General features: G+C 46.9%; 1 protein-coding gene across 1 annotated transcript in view; it reads left to right on the plus strand.

The window, feature by feature from the left end:
* NXF1 (nuclear RNA export factor 1) overlaps positions 1-18,128 on the plus strand; it is a 466,191-nt gene that overhangs the window by 315,561 nt on the left and 132,502 nt on the right. The window contains exon 14 of the mRNA XM_086938121.1: positions 4,438-4,542. Coding sequence (XP_086794247.1) covers positions 4,438-4,542 — 105 coding nt within the window. The remainder of the gene's footprint in view (positions 1-4,437; positions 4,543-18,128) is intronic.

Consider the following 18,128-nt stretch of genomic DNA (forward strand, 5'->3'; position numbering starts at 1 on the left):
CATATTTGTTCAGTCTGTTGGTCTGGGGCACACGCGGGCCATGTCCGCCCATGTCGCCGGGATCTCCACAGATCCCCTCAGGGCCGTTCGCGGGGCAAAGGACACAGTAGTCTTCGTTCCCTGACCTCGTGAACCCTGTCCCTGTTGACGTTCGGCCTTCCGGTGTTCCTTATGCAGTAGTTTGAGTCGTCTATCTCACTGTTGTCCCCGACCCTCCGTGTAATCCACCCGTCCGGATTCTATGTCCAGTGCTAGGATTGCGTGTTTCTCTCACAATGGCGCAGTGTGCTGCCAGTTCACCTTGCCTATTACTGGTTTGTGTGTTTTCGTGCCCCAGCGGTAACAGTCCCTGATTCAGAGCTGCGCTTAGCCTGTAGGTTTGGGCCCCGGTGTATGTGTTTTAGCCCTCTTGGTCAGTGCAGTGATCCTCAAACAAAGTCCCAACCCTGGGCCTCCGTATTCCGTCCTATCTCCAGGGCCCATGGAGCAGAGCATGGCTACTACTGCACTCAGGAGTGTCTTTGTCCGCTCACAATCCGCCTCCTAGAGCAAGGAGACTGCCGCAACGGTCTCTGTCAAGGGTTTATTAAATTTCATATGCGGGGTCCCCCAGCAGCAGTGTCATGCCTGATCTCTAGGGTCCTCACAGACGTTGCCGATATAGAGGTGACTGCAGTAGTTTGTGGCCGGGGCTAGTCTAAGCACGGATTTATATGGCATCTAAATTGCGTTCGGCGTGCCTCTGTGCGCGGTGCGGCCCACCCGGTGTGCCGCTGAGGCGTCAGGTTGCTGCCTGGAGGCCCCCCATCGGGAGGCGAGTGTTGTTCTGGGGCTTGTCTCGTCTCCTGCGCTCATGTGGGCGTTTCGCCGTCGGTCCTCTGCAGCTGCTGGCTCAGGGGTTTCGCAGTCTGATCTCTATCCGGAGCGGGAAGGAACTCTAATCCCCGGTCTCCCCGCAGGGCACCGGCCTCAATTCTATTCTCGGGCGCCGCAGCAGAACAGCAGCCCACACAAACTCAGTTTCTGCGCCGGACGCTACAGGACATCAACAGGAGTCACAGCCGTCTTGTTCCCTCTCAGTCACTGAATTAAATACAGGATTTTCGGGTGTGCTCGCCACCGGTCAAGGAGCTCGCTCAGGCCACAGCCATCTTCGTTGGCTGCTAGCCAAGCCCCTGACATTAGAACATCAAATCAATATAGCCGGCAATAGGCCCACCGCACTCTGCCCCTCCCATGGCAGTTCTGCCATGACCCCAGCACTGCCTGTGTCTAACCCCGCAGCGGGGACGGGGGTGGGGGGGGCCGGATCGGAATCACCGCAGGTGAACGACGGTGCAAGGCAGGCCCTCGGTGAGAAGTAGTGTGGGTGAAGCCACACGGAGCCATTTGGCCCGAGACTCCGACCCCCCCCTCCCGGACAGCCAGCATTACGACCTGCACGCAATCGGGCGGCACACTGCTAAACACAGATAATGCGTGCTGTGTTCTAAGCTGCAAAGTGATCTGCGAGGGGGGGGGGGGGGGCGGGAACAAAGACAAGGACAGCGGGAGGGGTGACGGACAGTGGGATACAACCATGCGGGACCAGGACGATCGAACAAATGACGAAAAACAGCCATGTAAAAAAAAAAAAAGTACACGCCCACAGTGGACACGTCTTCATGACGTTGCGAAAAGCCTAAAAATCGCCGGAACGCCCATGAATCTGCTCCGGCATTGACGGACGGGTCTCTGTTCCAATGCCTAGCCTCCATTTATGGAGCTAGCCAATGGAACAGAGGGGCGGGACAACACACACATACTGTACACATAAGATTTCGCCTGCGCCGAAAAGCTGCGTGGTGCGCAGCTTTCGACAGGCGAAACCTAAAACCTGCAATCATCCGAGCCCAACACCAGGTGGCAATCTATTGCTAAGTGTACGACTCTGCAGCTCTACATGCCAAGAACAGATGCATACTGGTAAGTAGCATTTTCCTTTCTCCATAGGAATCCATTGTCTGCTTTTCTATGAAACTTCTTCTAAGTGCCTACTTTTGAAAACTTGATATATTCTTTAAAAATTATACGAAATACTGAAACGAAATTACTTACCTATTTTAAGTTGAGACCCCAGTGCTGGACATAGGAGCCCAGTACTGGATTACAAAAGTAACGAGATAATACTTTACCTGCAACCTGAATTTTCTCCCCTAGGATAACATTGCCAGATTTCCCTTGAAAAGTTTCTAAGTGGGAACTTTAGAAATAGCTTTTTATTCCTTAAAAATCACTGCAATAACTAAATCGTTTTTACTAAACTGTTTCCAGCTTAGGCCCCAAGACTGAATCTAGGATCCAGTCCTGGGATTACAAAAGTAATCTATTCGGTAATTACCTGCATTTATGTAGAAAAACCCATTGAGCTCAATGCTAAATTGTGTTGCCTACTGCAACCCCTGTACCTATTGTGATTACATAATAGGTACACTCATATTGAGAAAAGTATATTTTTACACCTGTTGGTTCTAAAAATAAAACAACTATATCTGTTGATATAAAAACAATTGGCTTTAAACTGTCCTCTGGTACTGCCTTACTGCTCGACCAAGCTACCACTTTTGAGAGCAAGGTCAGCCCTGACTTTAACCTCTCTGTTATACCTCTGGGGTTTGTGGGCTCTATACACACTGTACCTTACTTTGGTCCAGTATATATAGAGCCACTTTCTCACACAGGTCCTTTGGGTGTCCCAAGGTTGCTGTCCGCAGGAGTCACCGGGATTAGGCAGGAGCAGGTTCCAGGAGCGACAGGCCGGTAGGGCTGGGGCCAAGTCAGTCTTTTCTTATCAGGATCTGAGGAAGGAAGGTTCAGGGAGCCCCTAAATAATGAATTTAGGGGTGTTACAGGTAGGGCAAGGGCAGGGACCAATAGGTCCCTGTCCTGGGGTGGGTACATCCCCTAGCCTGCTCCTCTCCCTTGGGAGGGGGACAGGAGCCTAGCTGTGATTGGGCAGGGCTCCCCATCTTCAAGATGGCCCTAGCCCGGTGTCCTGCTTCACCTAGTCTCCCCCACCTCAGGGTTGGGGTTGGCACAGGCTGGCACCCCCCCCCCCCCTTTCTGACGTAGTTTTTCCCACCAGTCTTCCCGCAAGAGTGGGGGTCAGGACTGGGTGGGGGCCAGTTGCTGGGTACAGCAAATGGTCTGGAGAAGCTCACAGAGGCAGCAGGCCTTTGAAGCTTCCCCCTGCCCATCCTGGGGGAGGAGACCTAGCACCTTACCCAGGATGTGCATTGTTGCAGGCCCAGGAGAGCGGGGGGCTCTCCACCCAGGAGTCCAGCAACATGTCTGCTGTGTGGCAGCCTCTGCAGCCACTCAGACCAGACGTGGATTGTAGGTTAGGTTTCAGGGGGCATCTCCAAGATGCCCTCTGGTGCATTTCACTGGCAGCAGTGCGGGTTTAATGTCCTGAGAAGTTTGATATCAAACTTGTCAGTCTTTAGTGTAGCCATTATTGTGTTGTGGAGTTCGTAATGTTGACCTCCCAGCACCATATGCTCTTAATGGCAGCACTGCACTTACAGTGCTCAGAAATGGCCCTGGGTACTGTAGGGGCACAGGGCTCATACACCTGTGCCCACACCACTGGCATAGGGCACCCAGCTAGAGGGGTGACTGATGTATGCCAGGGCAGTGGGTTTGTGGGCATGGCACACTGGGATGTGTGCCATGTCGACTCTTTGTTTAGTTATGTTCTTAGGCACTCAGCCTGCAAAGGCAGTGTGTGGGTGCCAGGGTACAGGGCCCCTAAGGGTGGCACAATAAGTGCTGCAGCCCTTAGGGGTCTTCTCTGGTCACCATTCCCTGGGTACCTAGGGTACCATTTACTAGGGGCTGACAGGTGGGCAGATAAGCCAGTTTTAGGGAAGGAACACAGGCCCTGGGTACCTGGCTGGCAGGAGCCCAGGGCACACTCAGTCAAAGCACATCAGGAGTCAGAAAAAAAGTGGGGGCATACCAATGCAAGAAAGATGGCACTTTCTCACAATTAGGCATTGGTTAAAAGTGAAATCAGTAGAGGAGTAAGTAATAAATAGTTGGTGCGGGAAGGAGAATGGATCAAGAGGTTAAGGTGTAACAAGATCATAAGCAGGAACTGAGAAGTGCTGTTGAAAGCCACGAAAAGGCCAGGATAATAAAGAGAAAAGAGACTTTGTCTGAAGAGGTTTGTGTATGAATAGGAGGGGAAAACAGCTAGTGGTGAAAGAGTCCAGTGGGACGGAATAGTTGAGGGAAAAAGGGGTGGGGAAAATGTGGAAATGATGGGAAGAGGTAAAAGGGCATTATATTAGATATAGGTCAGACCGTAATGGTTAATTCTGCAAAATTTCCATGTGTGAGAGAAGCTTTTATGCTTCTTGAAGATTAATTTTGTCCGTGCTGTATTTCTTGCAGATATTACTCAGTCTATGACTCGGGTGATCGTCAAGCTCTGTTGGACGCCTACCATGACGGTGCTTGCTGTTCAATCACTACCCCATTCTTTAATCAAAGCACAAGGTGAATAACTTTGCAAATTGCATGTCTGGTTTGTTGTCTCGGATTCATCATTACGGTCTCCAAAGCAGAATAGCTGTTTGCATTGATGGTTATGTTTTGGGCAGTGAGTGTTAATGATTAATTTTTTCATTATTCTTTAAGGGTATTCTATAATGTAGGAAGATATTGTTGCGCTTTTTTCTCTGGCACATTGCAAATTCAGGAAATTTTTCACTGAGGTAACAACATAAAATGTGAATTTAATCATGTCCTGAAAGAAAGGAGACTTGATTGAACGTACCAGATGTCAACTAGTAGGTTTCAGTTTTGTTGCTGCTCTTATGAATGATTTTGAATTTAGGAGGTTTGACTGTTGTTTACAAGTGACAAGGGTTCTTACTGCTGAGGTCAGAGAGTCCACCAGAGTTGTTAGGTTGGCTATTTCTGCATCTTAGGATACTCCCTGATGGTCATGAACATAGAATATTCTTGTGCATTTGCGGGTCTCCCGGAACACACCTCTTCAATTATTTAAAGTCCATCTTTAGATCGAGGTAGCCAATTCAATGTCCATAAAATTGGTGTGAGTGCCATAAGAAAAAGACAGGCCTGCTTTTTACTGAACTTTTCTGTGCCATAAAATGACATCTAATTGAAGAATGTAACTACATTGCAGCATTTGACAAGTGGTCATTTGGGTTTCATTCTAAAAAGCCTTTTAGGCACATCAGAGAGAGAAAGGGTAAGGAGCCAGCAGCTCCCCTTCCTAGCATATACTTCCTGTTCTAGCACTTTTACTCACAGCTTCAACCCCTTTTTTTTGACTCATGCTGAGAAGATCTCTGAACACACTCTGGGTTTCTTTACCTCGTTTTTAGGTCTCGCCTATTCTATTCCGCAAGGAATTAATTGCAAGTCTAATGCCGCTGAACTACTACTTCAGGCCAAGGGCTCTCCTCCAGCGGATTTTGGACAGTTCACGTGAATCACAATCACGTGACCTGCTCTCATGCACGAGCCTTCCCCCTGGCAGCAGCATTTCTCCTTTCACGGCCGCCAGGCCACATCAAAGGGTTCTGCTGCCCCGCCCCCTGCTTCACGGCCATCTGTTCCCCAGCTCCAGCACCTCCCCGCTCTCTCCCCGCACACAGCCTTACTCTGATTTCTCCTCCCCCTCCCCAGCCAGCTTCCCCCAGGCTGTGTTCCCTCCCACTTTTCCTCCTCTCTGTCCCTCTCTCTCCGTACAGCCAAGAGCTTGTTTTTTATTGCCGTGCGGCGCCAATGCTTGTTTTTTATTTATTCACGGTCAGCCTGCAGTTTCGTTTTCAACGCCCCATGTCCATCTCGTGAAGCACAGAAACTACTTCGGTTGAAGTGGGCATACAATACCAACCAGGTTGCTGGTCCCTCACCAATGCGCTCCCCCCTCTCAGCAATGCCAAGAGCTTTTTTTCTTTTTTGCCGCGCAGCGCCAATGCTTGTGTTTTATTCACGGTCAGCCTGCAGTTTCGTTTTCAACGTCCCATGTCCATCTCGTGAAGCACAGAAACTACTTAGGTTGAAGTGGGCATACGATGCCAACCAGCACAACAGATGTACTGCGCCGTGGCCACGTACAAACACACACACAAACTGTCAGAGCAGCACATTCCAGACTCATGTCTACTATGGCGATGAGAACAGGTTGGAGCAGCTTGAGCGTCGAAACCAGTTACCAAAGGTGCACTCTGCAAGGAGGCGGAGTAAGTAGGAGCAGGTATCTACACAAAAGACAGTCTTTCACAAACGTGTGAAAAGCTGCACACCCTGCTTAGCGCAGATTACTGACCAATATACCTTTATGCACAAGACAAGAACAGACATCAAGTCTCCAACCGGGCGATGCCCACTACATAGACAAACACGAAATGCAGGAGCAGGGAAGAAGCTAAAAAGCTGACGTCATTTATATTTTTCTCCATTGTTAGGAGTCAATCACGCAACGGTCCCTTCTCTTTAGGGCGAGCGGTAGTGCCTCTTAAGGGTCCAGATGGTCGCATGTCTTTAGAGGCACCAGTCTGACTTCAATAGAAATCTGGAGGATTCAAGACCATCACATCAACTCGGGTCCCACATAGTTTAACACAGAAGACACAAGAAATCATTTGGCAAATCCGATCTCAATTTTAGTTGAACTAACTCCTTACAAAAGTAGGCATTACATTATGGTAAAAGCAGACCACCACATAACGATCTGTATTCGCATCAGACCCGCCACAGCAATGCCAAGAGCTTCACACTTCAAAAGAATGCTCTCCCCCGCCCCCATGCCTCTTCTCTCACCCTTTCGCTATCTCCCCCGCCCTCCCACCTTCAGCCTCTTCCTCTGCAGTCTCCGCTGGACCTGCCCTCCCTCGCCATTTGTATGCACAGCGCACTCTCTTCCCCCCCCCTCCTCCTCACAGCGCTACACGAAGGTTGGCACCTTTTTGGAGAAGGGTGCTTTTCACTGACATCTCCAAACAGTTAAGCGCCCCTAGACTGTACTTCCCATGCTGCGGATGTTTATAATGATATGTTTGTACTTTGTAAAGTAAGCATGTGTCTTTCTATATGTAAGAAAACCGCTTGAATACCAGGGACGTCTTCAATCTGCACCAGACCAAGAGTTTCCTAAGTTAATGTTAAAAAAAATAAACTCCAGAGTGTTGTAAGAGAAAGGAATTGCAGGCACAGCTAAACATTTTAAAATATTTAGCAGCACTTTATCAAACTAACTTGGCTGCCGTGAAACGTTTTGTAGTTGAACGCATAGTGCTTCAGGACAAACAAATGAAGGTGTTTTCATTGTTAATTTTTTCATCTGAAAGCCATCAAGGATTAATAGGGGTGGGGACTGCAGCACCTCCTTCTCCCCTACTTCCAGTGCATCTGCTTTCAGACCCACAATCCCTTCATGGGATCTAGACACGCACACAATTTTTTTAAAAAAAGTCTGACTCTTGGACAGCTGATAGCGACCTTTGATATAGCACATTGCAGACTCCCACTCATCTCCAGGCGCGCCAAACAGGCGTCTTTGTTACCCGACTCAATGGTTCTCAATTGTTTGACGTCAGAAAGATGTGACGCTAGTTTTAGTCTACAAGTCGCAGGCAAATGTCTCGGGTAATCGCTTTAGTCCACTCAGCTGTCCTGGAATATATTTCTCTCTCTCTCACGCTCTTGGTCACTCCCAATCATTCTCCTCTTGCATCCCCCCCCCTTACTTAGTTTCACTTCCTTTCTAACAATACTATACAATCTCCTCTCCTCTCTCTCCTGACTCTCCCCTCCCCTCAGTCTCTCCACTCTCCCCTCTCCCCTCCTCTCTCCTCTCTCCCCTCTCCCCTCTCCCCTCTCCCCTCTCCCCTCTCCCCTCTCCCCTCTCCCCTCTCCCCTCTCCTCACTCACCCCACTCTCCCCTCTCACCACTCTCCCGTCTCTCACCACTCTCCCCTCCCTCTCTCACCTCCCTCTCACTTCAATCTCCCCTCTCCTCACTATCCTCACTCTCCCCACTCTCTCCTCTCACACCACTCTCTCCTCTCTCTCCACTCTTCCTCTATTTCTGTCTCACTCTCTCCTGCCCCTTCACTGTCTTGGCCTCTCCACTCTTCCTCTGTTTCCGTTTCACTCTCTCCTGCCCCTTCACTGTCTTGGCCTCTCCACTCTTCCTCTATTTCTGTCTCACTCTCTCCTGCCCCTTCACTGTCTTGGCCTCTCCACTCTTCCTCTATTTCTGTCTCACTCTCTCCTGCCCCTTCACTGTCTTGGCCTCTACAATCTTCCTCAGTTTCCGTTTCACTCTCTCCTGCCCCTTCACTGTCTTGGCCTCTCCACTCTTCCTCTATTTCTATCTCACTCTCTCCTGCCCCTTCACTGTCCTGGCCTCTCCACTCTTCCTCTATTTCTGTCTCACTCTCTCCTGCCCCTTCACTGTCCTGGCCTCTCCACTCTTCCTCTATTTCTGTCTCACTCTCTCCTGCCCCTTCACTGTCTTGGCCTTTCCACTCTTCCTCTGTTTCCGTCTTACTCTCTCCTGCCCCTTCACTGTCTTGGCCTCTACAATCTTCCTCAGTTTCCGTTTCACTCTCTCCTGCCCCTTCACTGTCTTGGCCTCTCCACTCTTCCTCTATTTCTGTCTCACTCTCTCCTGCCCCTTCACTGTCCTGGCCTCTCCACTCTTCCTCTATTTCTGTCTCACTCTCTCCTGCCCCTTCACTGTCTTGGCCTCTCCACTCTTCCTCTATTTCTGTCTCACTCTCTCCTGCCCCTTCACTGTCTTGGCCTCTCCACTCTTCCTCTATTTCTCTCACTCTCTCCTGCCCCTTCACTGTCATGGCCTCTCCACTCTTCCTCTATTTCTGTCTCAGTCTATCCAGCCCCTTCACTGTCTTGGCCCCTCCACTCTTCCTCTGTTTCCGTTTCACTCTCTCCTGCCCCTTCACTGTCTTGGCCTCTCCACTCTTCCTCTATTTCCGTCTCACTCCCTCCTGCCTGTTTATTGTATTTGCACAAATCTAATATCTTGGTCTATTCCTTTTCAATAATCAGGCATTTGTTTATTAGGTGTTTATGTTTTTGATTGGTTTATTTATAGGCACTTTCTATCTATCGATCGCCCTCCCTCTATTTATCTATCGCCCTCACTCGATCTATCGCCCTCACTCGATCTATCGCCCTCACTCGATCTATCGCCCTCACTCGATCTATCGCCCTCATTCAGCACCACCACTCAGGGGCACCACAGCATCAATTTGTGCAACCATTAAACAACTGGTTCAAATATGTTTTCTCAATGTCTCAAACTTTATTACAAATGTCACAAAAAGATGTTAATTAACTTCTGTATTTGGATTTTCGTCACAATAAAATACACTTAAAAACAATCTTCACAAAAGTTATTTACAAAAGTTTAAGCTATTGCTATTATAAATTACAATAACTTTTATTTAAGTATTAATTATTAAAAAAAATTAAAAGCCATTGTTATTTGTAATAGCAATACATCCAAGTCACGTAAATACAACACATATTGCATTTCAAATGCTATAGGTGTCACATTTGCGTAAGTAATAACTATTGGCATTGTAAATGACAAAGCTATTAATTTAGCTACTTTCAAAACCAACACAGAAATAAAAAAAATTGTCATTTACAATACCAATAGCTCAAAATGTCCTAATGCGAGACCTTATGCATTGCAAATGCTTGTTTTCTTCACTTTGTCACAAGTCTTTTTTTATTTTTTTTATTCATTCGACATCTTTTAAGATAAACACTCTTCACCCACTTTTACATCAAGCGGGGTGTTCATTCTCTCAAAATGCTTTAATTTTTTGTGAAATGCTCATGTGAGCGAAAAAAGGCTTCATCAGATCCTGTGTGTGTGTGTGTGTGTGTGTGTGTGTGGGTGTGTGTCTGTCTAATAGTGCGAATTTTGTCAAAGAAAGTGAAAAAATATCCAGTTCGAGGCATATGAGCTGCAGATCTCGCAACGTGCATTAGATCGCCACCTGGTGTTGGGCTCGGATGATTGCATGTTGTTGTCGTCTTTGGAAGAAGTCTTTGTAGTCACGAGATAGGTGACTCCTCCCTTGGACGATAGTGCGCATGGGCATCGACTCCATTCTTAGATTGTTTTTTTGCCGCCATTGGGTTCGGATGAAACTTTTCTGCTCCGGTTCGAAATCGAAATTTTCTTCAAACTTCAACAAACACCTTTCAATATCGATCAACATCGACTCGACTTCAGCTCAATTCCGGTCGTCGACGCGGGCCGTTGGGCCAACCCACGCTGTGAGGCCTACAACTCATGGAAAGGACGCCATTCAAAAGATGCCCAGAGTATGGAGCAAAATTTCCACACAGTGACCATCACGAGGTCAGTAACCTGTGCTTATAGCCAGAACACGACGAGTCAAGCTGTACAGCCTGTGCATCCTTTCGATCTAAAAAGACTATTCGAGATCGGAGGGCTCGTCGAAACGACCGCAGAGATCGGCTCCGAAACTGGTGGATATCTTCGACAAAGAAGTTCCACTCGTCCCAGAAGAAGATTCAAATCTTATCCGGGGCAGACGACTCCGATGACTCCATACCATCGGGTCAACTCGTGAGTACTACTGCCCCTGCCCCATACCCAGCACATAAATCGAAGGCAAAGGTCAACACTCCGCCTCCGGGGCCCAGTCGCGACCGAAAGAATACTTCGAAAGACCCGCCATCGAGCCCGGCTCCCAAGAAAATACTGAAGCCTTCCGGTAGCGTCATACTGAGCAAACTGCATGTTCTGATACCTCCTTCTCCCACGGCACTGAAACCGAAAGAAGTCCCGGTTCCGAAACCGTCAGCTTCGAAAGACAAAACTGCTCTAAAAACAATGAAGCCTGCTTCTGACGCTTCGAAGCCGACGAAACCAGTTTCCACTCCGAAGCCAATATCTTCGTTACCAAAACCTACCAGGCCTGATTCTGATGTTCTCAAGCCCACAAAACAGCCTTCGACTCCAAAGACAATACTTTCGGTGCTGAAATCTACGCCAAAGGACCCTATCACAGCTCCTCAGGCTAAAGACAAGCAACAACAATGCCCAAAACCGAAACAATCGGCGCCAGCAGTGGTTCCGCAAGGAGAAGACCTTTTCCAACCTGATCCTCTACAAAAGAAGATCTACATTGATCCAAAGACAGGTCATGTATCCACTACACCACATAGGAAGAGGAAGTCAGACAGCACCTACACCTCCAGTGCCTGTCAAGAAGAAGGACTCTGCCACATCACCTTTGCACCTTTCTTCTCCTGTACTTTCTTCTCCTTCACTTCCTCTACCTCCTAACATTTCACCTCAAATTTCTCCTCGAAATTCTCCTCCTCATTCTTCACCACTTACACCTCAGAATGATGAGTATAGAATGGGGGGAGGGGTAGACCCAGATGAGCCTTTTCCCTACCCAGGCGATGATCCAGACTGGGAGTACGCAAACCCACAAGATGTGCCGGATATTCCTGACCCACATACGTATCCATCCAAACCTTCTCCTCCAGAAGACAATATTGGGTTTGGACACTTACTTAATAGGGCTGCCATCTATCGTGGGGTCACAATGCATTCAGATGAGCCAGAGGAAGATTTCTCATTAGATACTCTTAAACAATCTCAAAGGTCTGTTCAAATACTACCTATGATTAAGGGGGTCATTAGACATGCTCCAGAAGTATGTCAAGGTCCTGTACGTACTAGGATACTAAACCCAAGAATAGAAATAAAGCACAGGCCTGCTCCTGGGGATCCTGCCTACATTAAGGCACAGCTACCCTTAGATTCCCAAGTCGTGTCAAACGCTAGAAAAAGGGCAAACTCACAAACATCAGGCGATGCACCGCCCCCTGATAAAGAATCTAAAGTAATCGATGCTTCAGGCAAGAGAATAGCTGCCCAAGCTAGCAATGCATGGAGTATAGCTAACCCACAAGCCCTCCTCACAAGATACGACAGGGCTCACTATGATCAATTAGAAACACTCTTACAACATCTACCTGACCAATATAAAGCACAGGCAAACGACCTTATACAAGAAGGCAAGCTAATTTCAAATGCCTCAATCAAATGTGCACTTGATGTAGCAGACACTGCAGCTAGAGCTATAAACACTTGTGTCCTACTTAGACGCCACGCGTGGCTACGCATTTCCGGATTTAAGCAAGAAGTGCAAACTACTATCTTAAATCAGCCATTCAACCAACAACAACTGTTTGGGCCAGAGGTAGACACAGCACTTGAAAAAATGAACAAGCATTAGAAATGCAATCGGGCTCGGATTTATTTGAGTTTGAGCTAATGGCATTGTAAATGCCAATGTATTGTTGCTATGTGTTATGGAGTGTGTTCATGTGGTGTGTACTGCCAGTGATCTCCTTGTGAGTGTGAGAATATTGCACCGTTACTGCCTGTGATGTCCTTCTTGTGAGTGTGAAAAGCTTGCACCTCTGCTGCCTGTGGTCTCCTTGTGAGTGTAAGAAGCTTGCACAGCTGCTGCCTGTGATGTCCTACTCTACTCACTACTCTACTCACTACTCTACTCACTACTCTACTCACTACTCTGCACTCACTACTCACTACTCTACTCACTACTCTACTCACTACTCTACTCACTACTCTACTCACTACTCTACTCACTACTCTACTCACTACTCACTACTCACTACTCAACTCACTACTCACTACTCTGCACTCACTACTCTACTCACTACTCTACTCACTACTCACTACTCTGCACTCACTACTCTGCACTCACTACTCTGCACTCACTACTCTGCACTCACTACTCTGCACTCACTACTCTGCACTCACTACTCTGCACTCACTACTCTGCACTCACTACTCTGCACTCACTACTCTACTCACTACTCTACTCACTACTCTACTCACTATTCACTACTCTACTCACTACTCTGCACTCACTACTCACTACTCTACTCACTACTCTACTCACTACTCTACTCACTACTCTACTCACTACACTACTCACTACACTACTCACTACTCTACTCACTACTCTACTCACTACTCTACTCACTACTCTACTCTCTACTCACTACTCTACTCTCTACTCACTACTCTACTCACTACTCTACTCACTACTCTACTCACTACTCTACTCACTACTCACTACTTTGCACTCACTACTCTGCACTCACTACTCTACTCACTACTCAACTCACTACTCACTACTCTGAACTCACTACTCACTACTCTGCACTCACTACTCACTACTCTGCACTCACTACTCTGCACTCACTACTCTACTCACTACTCTACTCACTACTCTACTCACTACTCTACTCACTACTCTGCACTCACTACTCACTACTCTGCACTCACTACTCACTACTCTACTCACTACTCTACTCACTACTCTACTCACTACTCTACTCACTACTCTACTCACTACTCTGCATTCACTACTCTGCACTCTCTACTCACTACTCTACTCACTACTCTACTCACTACTCTACTCACTACTCTACTCACTACTCTACTCACTACTCTGCACTCACTACTCTGCACTCACTACTCTACTCACTACTCACTACTCTACTCACTACTCTACTCACTACTCTACTCGCTACTCTACTCGCTACTCTACTCGCTACTCTACTCACTACTCACTACTCTACTCACTACTCTACTCACTACTCTACTCACTACACTACTCACTACTCTGCACTCACTACTCTGCACTCACTACTCTGCACTCACTACTCTGCACTCACTACTCTGCACTCACTACTCTGCACTCACTACTCTGCACTCACTACTCTGCACTCACTACTCTGCACTCACTACTCTGCACTCACTACTCTGCACTCACTACTCTGCACTCACTACTCTGCACTCACTACTCTGTACTCACTACTCTGCACTCACTACTCTGCACTCACTACTCTGCACTCACTACTCTGTACTCACTACTCTGTACTCACTACTCTGCACTCACTACTCTACTCACTACTCTACTCACTACTCACTACTCACTACTCACTACTCACTTCTCTACTCACTACTCTCTACTCTACACTCTACTCTCTACTCTACTGACTACTCTACTCACTACTCTGCACTCACTACTCACTACTCTGCACTCACTACTCACTACTCTGCACTCACTACTCACTACTCTGCACTCACTACTCTGCACTCACTACTCTGCACTCACTACTCTGCACTCACTACTCTGCACTCACTACTCTGCACTCACTACTCTGCACTCACTACTCACTACTCTACTCACTACTCTACTCACTACTCTACTCACTACTCTACTCACTACTCTACTCACTACTCTACTCACTACACTACTCACTACACTACTCACTACACTACTCACTACTCTACTCACTACTCTACTCACTCACAAACCAAGGACAGAACAACCCACTGACAGCACTTGAACACCACCAATAGCATTATCACACTCTCTCATGCCATGGGCTAGTAGTCACACTCTACCAAAACACTCTCAGACCCCTCATAAAATAGTTTTAAAAAAGCTGGCAGGTATGGTGGTAACTAAAACTGCCTCTTCGCTAATTGGTTAGATTGTGTGTGCATTATTGTGGGTGAAGGCAAGAATGAAGCAAAAGAGGATGAATAGATGAGTGATTTGAGTAACTGAGTGCAGGGATTGTGAGTGTGTGGCATGCTGGGGAGTGAATCAGACCTGTTTAGTTTTCTATAGTTTGTTAGATTATATGCACCGAGCTTTTTTGCTGCACTGTCAAGATCAAAATGGAAATATGCAAACAGCTAATTTGTGGGCAGATTTAGAAATCCGAGATGGCTCAGTCGGGCACCGTATGTTCTACCGTAAGAGGTGAAATACATTAAGCCACCAGACGTATAAGCTGTTCGTAAACACATCATTTGCCACGGAGAAAAGAGGAGCAGTTAATGGTCCATGACCGTTTTCTCATTTCCTCTGTAAAAATTGCATTACTTGAGAATAAAGCAGACTTTTTCTTCGTGGATCTGCTATTTTCACCGTGCCTAGTTTGCCAGTGGAACCGCTCCTCTCCGCCCGCGTCTAAATTGGTTTGAACAGTGAGAGAGCGGCCTGATACTGCTGAGCAAGGCCTCAGGGCCTTTGAAACGGCGTTTCTAGCTCTGCTTTTCACGAGGTCTAAACTGCGACACCACGGCATTTCAATTTTAGGCTCTGGTAAACCAAGAATCTATAGTTCACGGAATGTTTCGATTGAACTCGGTGCCTGGCCCAGCCCTGGGAAGTTATTTTCCAATTAGAGCTACTTTCATGCAAAAAGGGAGTTAGATAAAAAGTCTTGATGCAATGCAATGGTGAGCGCGCAGGCACCATCTGCATTGCATTACACGGGCACTCTGACAGCTCCTAATTAAGATTAATCACTCTGCGTGCTCGTTCGCGCACAGAATATGCCATGAAACTAACCTCAATGACGGACGAAAAGTAAATATAGCCTATCACGTCAAGGCTACTAAATAGACAGCACAGCGAAGACGAATCACTATGCAGATGCCATAAAACACTAAGGAATGTGTCTGCCCAGAGCCCTAGAGATACCTTTTTTTTTCTTTAACATTAGGATCTCGGAGCTCCGCCTCCCCTGCTGACGCAGGGTTGACGAAGGCCGAGCCCTAAAAAGGACACTGATACAGCCAAATATATGGGAGCTTTGCAATCCACCCAAGCTCGATTCTCCTTTCGTCGCTCCTTTTATAGAGGAGGCTCCAAACAAGCTGGGGCAGACAATTCAGCTTCCTTTAAATCTAATACACAAACATCCTCCAATGGAGGATATTTTAGAGGAGGCTATAGAGGCAACAACAATAAGGGTAGAGGACGAGTAAATGGCAATAGTCGCACCTCCTCCACCACAAAACAGTTACTTTCTTCTGCTCCCCCATAAGCATTCCACTCCTGTTGGGGGCAGACTAACACAGTTCCTACCTGTCTGGAATTCCATCACAACAGACAAGTGGGTAAGACAGATTATCCAGTATGGCTACTCTCTGGAACTTACAGCTACCCCTCCACACATACCACCCAGACAGCGTCTAATGTCTGCAGATTATCTTACACTGCTCAAACAAGAAGTTATATCACTATTCCAGAAAGACACAATAGAAATTGTTCCCTTACAACATCAAGGAACAGGGGTTTACTCGCTGTATTTCCTAATACCCAAAAAGGACGGGACACTAAGACCAATTCATGACCTCAGGCCCCTCAATCGGTATATACACTCAGATCATTTTCATATGATCACTTTACAACAAGTGCTCCCATTGCTGCAAAAAGGCGACTTCCTTACTACACTAGAGCTAAAGGACGCCTACTTCCACATTCCTATACATCCTTCTCACATGAAGTATCTAAGGTTTGTACTGGAAGAACAGCACTTTCAGTTCAAAGTCCTTACATTCGGGGTCACAACTGCACCAAGAGTGTTTACAAAGTGCCTAGCAGTAGTGGCAGCACATCTCAGAAGACAACACATCCATGTCTTCCCATATCTAGACGATTGGCTCATAAAAGCCAAGTCATTCAATCATTGTGTCCAACACACATCTCAAACAATTCAAACATTACACAACTTAAGGTTCACAATCAACTACACCAAATTGCATCTTCAGCCCTCTCATGTACTTCAGTACCTAGGGGCTACAATAAACACATCTACAGCTCTAGCATATCCCAGTCCAGCCAGGATACAGAGCATTCAAGCCTTAGTCACAAAATTTCAACAGCAATACTCTCTCCCAGCCAGGGTGTTCATGCGACTAATAGGCATGATGGCATCTTGCATTTTTATTGTACCGTATGCAAGACTGCAAATGCGTCCGTTACAAGAATGTCTAGCACAACAGTGGAACCAGACTCAAGGACAACTTACAGACCTGGTGTTGATAGACAGCCGCACACATCGCTCTCTGCAGTGGTGGAACACCAAAAACTTGGCAAAAGGGCGCCGTTCCTCGAACCTGTTCCACAAATAGTACTTGCAACAAACGCATCGCTCACAGGATGGGGAGCCCAAGTGGGGTCATCCAGACATCCAAACGCGAAATGCCCAACCTTCGCCGCCAGGTTCCCATACCTGCTGTCCAAGGGCAATGCGATATGGATGAACTGGTCAGGCGGATTTGCGTACGCTTTTCCGCCTCTACCACTAATACCGCTAATAGTGCGCAAGCTACGACAACAGTCGCTCAAACTCATTTTAATAGCTCCCACATGGGCACGCCAACCGTGGTTCACAACACTACTAGAACTATCCCTAGTTCCACACCAAAAACTACGTATGACCCCATCCATGTGAACGCAGAACCATGGAGACCTCAGACATCCAGACCCAAACCAACTGAATCTGGCGATATGGCTCTTGAAGTCTTAGTTTAGTTACCTTAACCTGCCACCAGACTGTATGAATATCATTAAAGAAGCCACAAGACCTACTACTAGAGCTTGCTATGCTACTAAATGGAAAAGATTTGCCATTTACTGCGCTAATAATCAAATTGATCCTTTAGATGCTTCCATCCAAAATATTATCTGTTACCTTCTCCATTTTCAGAGATGTAATCTAGCATATTCATCTATACGCATCTTGCAGCCATTGCGGCTTATCTACAAAACAGACAACATCTGTCGTTGTTTAGAGTACCAGCAATAAAAGCTTTTATGGAAGGATTAAAAATAATTATTCCTCCTAGGTTACCACCTTCTCCAGTGTGGAACCTAAACATTGTTCTTACCAGGCTCATGGGACCCCCCTTTGAACCTTTACACAAATGTGAACTGCAATTTCTCACATGGAAAACAGCTTTCCTCATTGCTATTACCTCTCTTAGGAGAGTTAGTGAGATTCAAGCTTTCACTATACAAGAACCATTCTTACAATTACACCGTAACAAAGTGGCTCTAAGATCTAATCCTAAATTCCTTCCTAAAGTAATAACTCCTTTTCATCTAAACCAATCTGTAGAGTTACCAGTGTTTTTTTCAAAACCCAAACTCTGTAGCAGAGAGAGCTCTACACACACT

Source organism: Lissotriton vulgaris, chromosome 9, assembly GCF_964263255.1.
Source record: "Lissotriton vulgaris chromosome 9, aLisVul1.2, whole genome shotgun sequence".
Lineage (NCBI taxonomy): Eukaryota > Metazoa > Chordata > Amphibia > Caudata > Salamandridae > Lissotriton > Lissotriton vulgaris.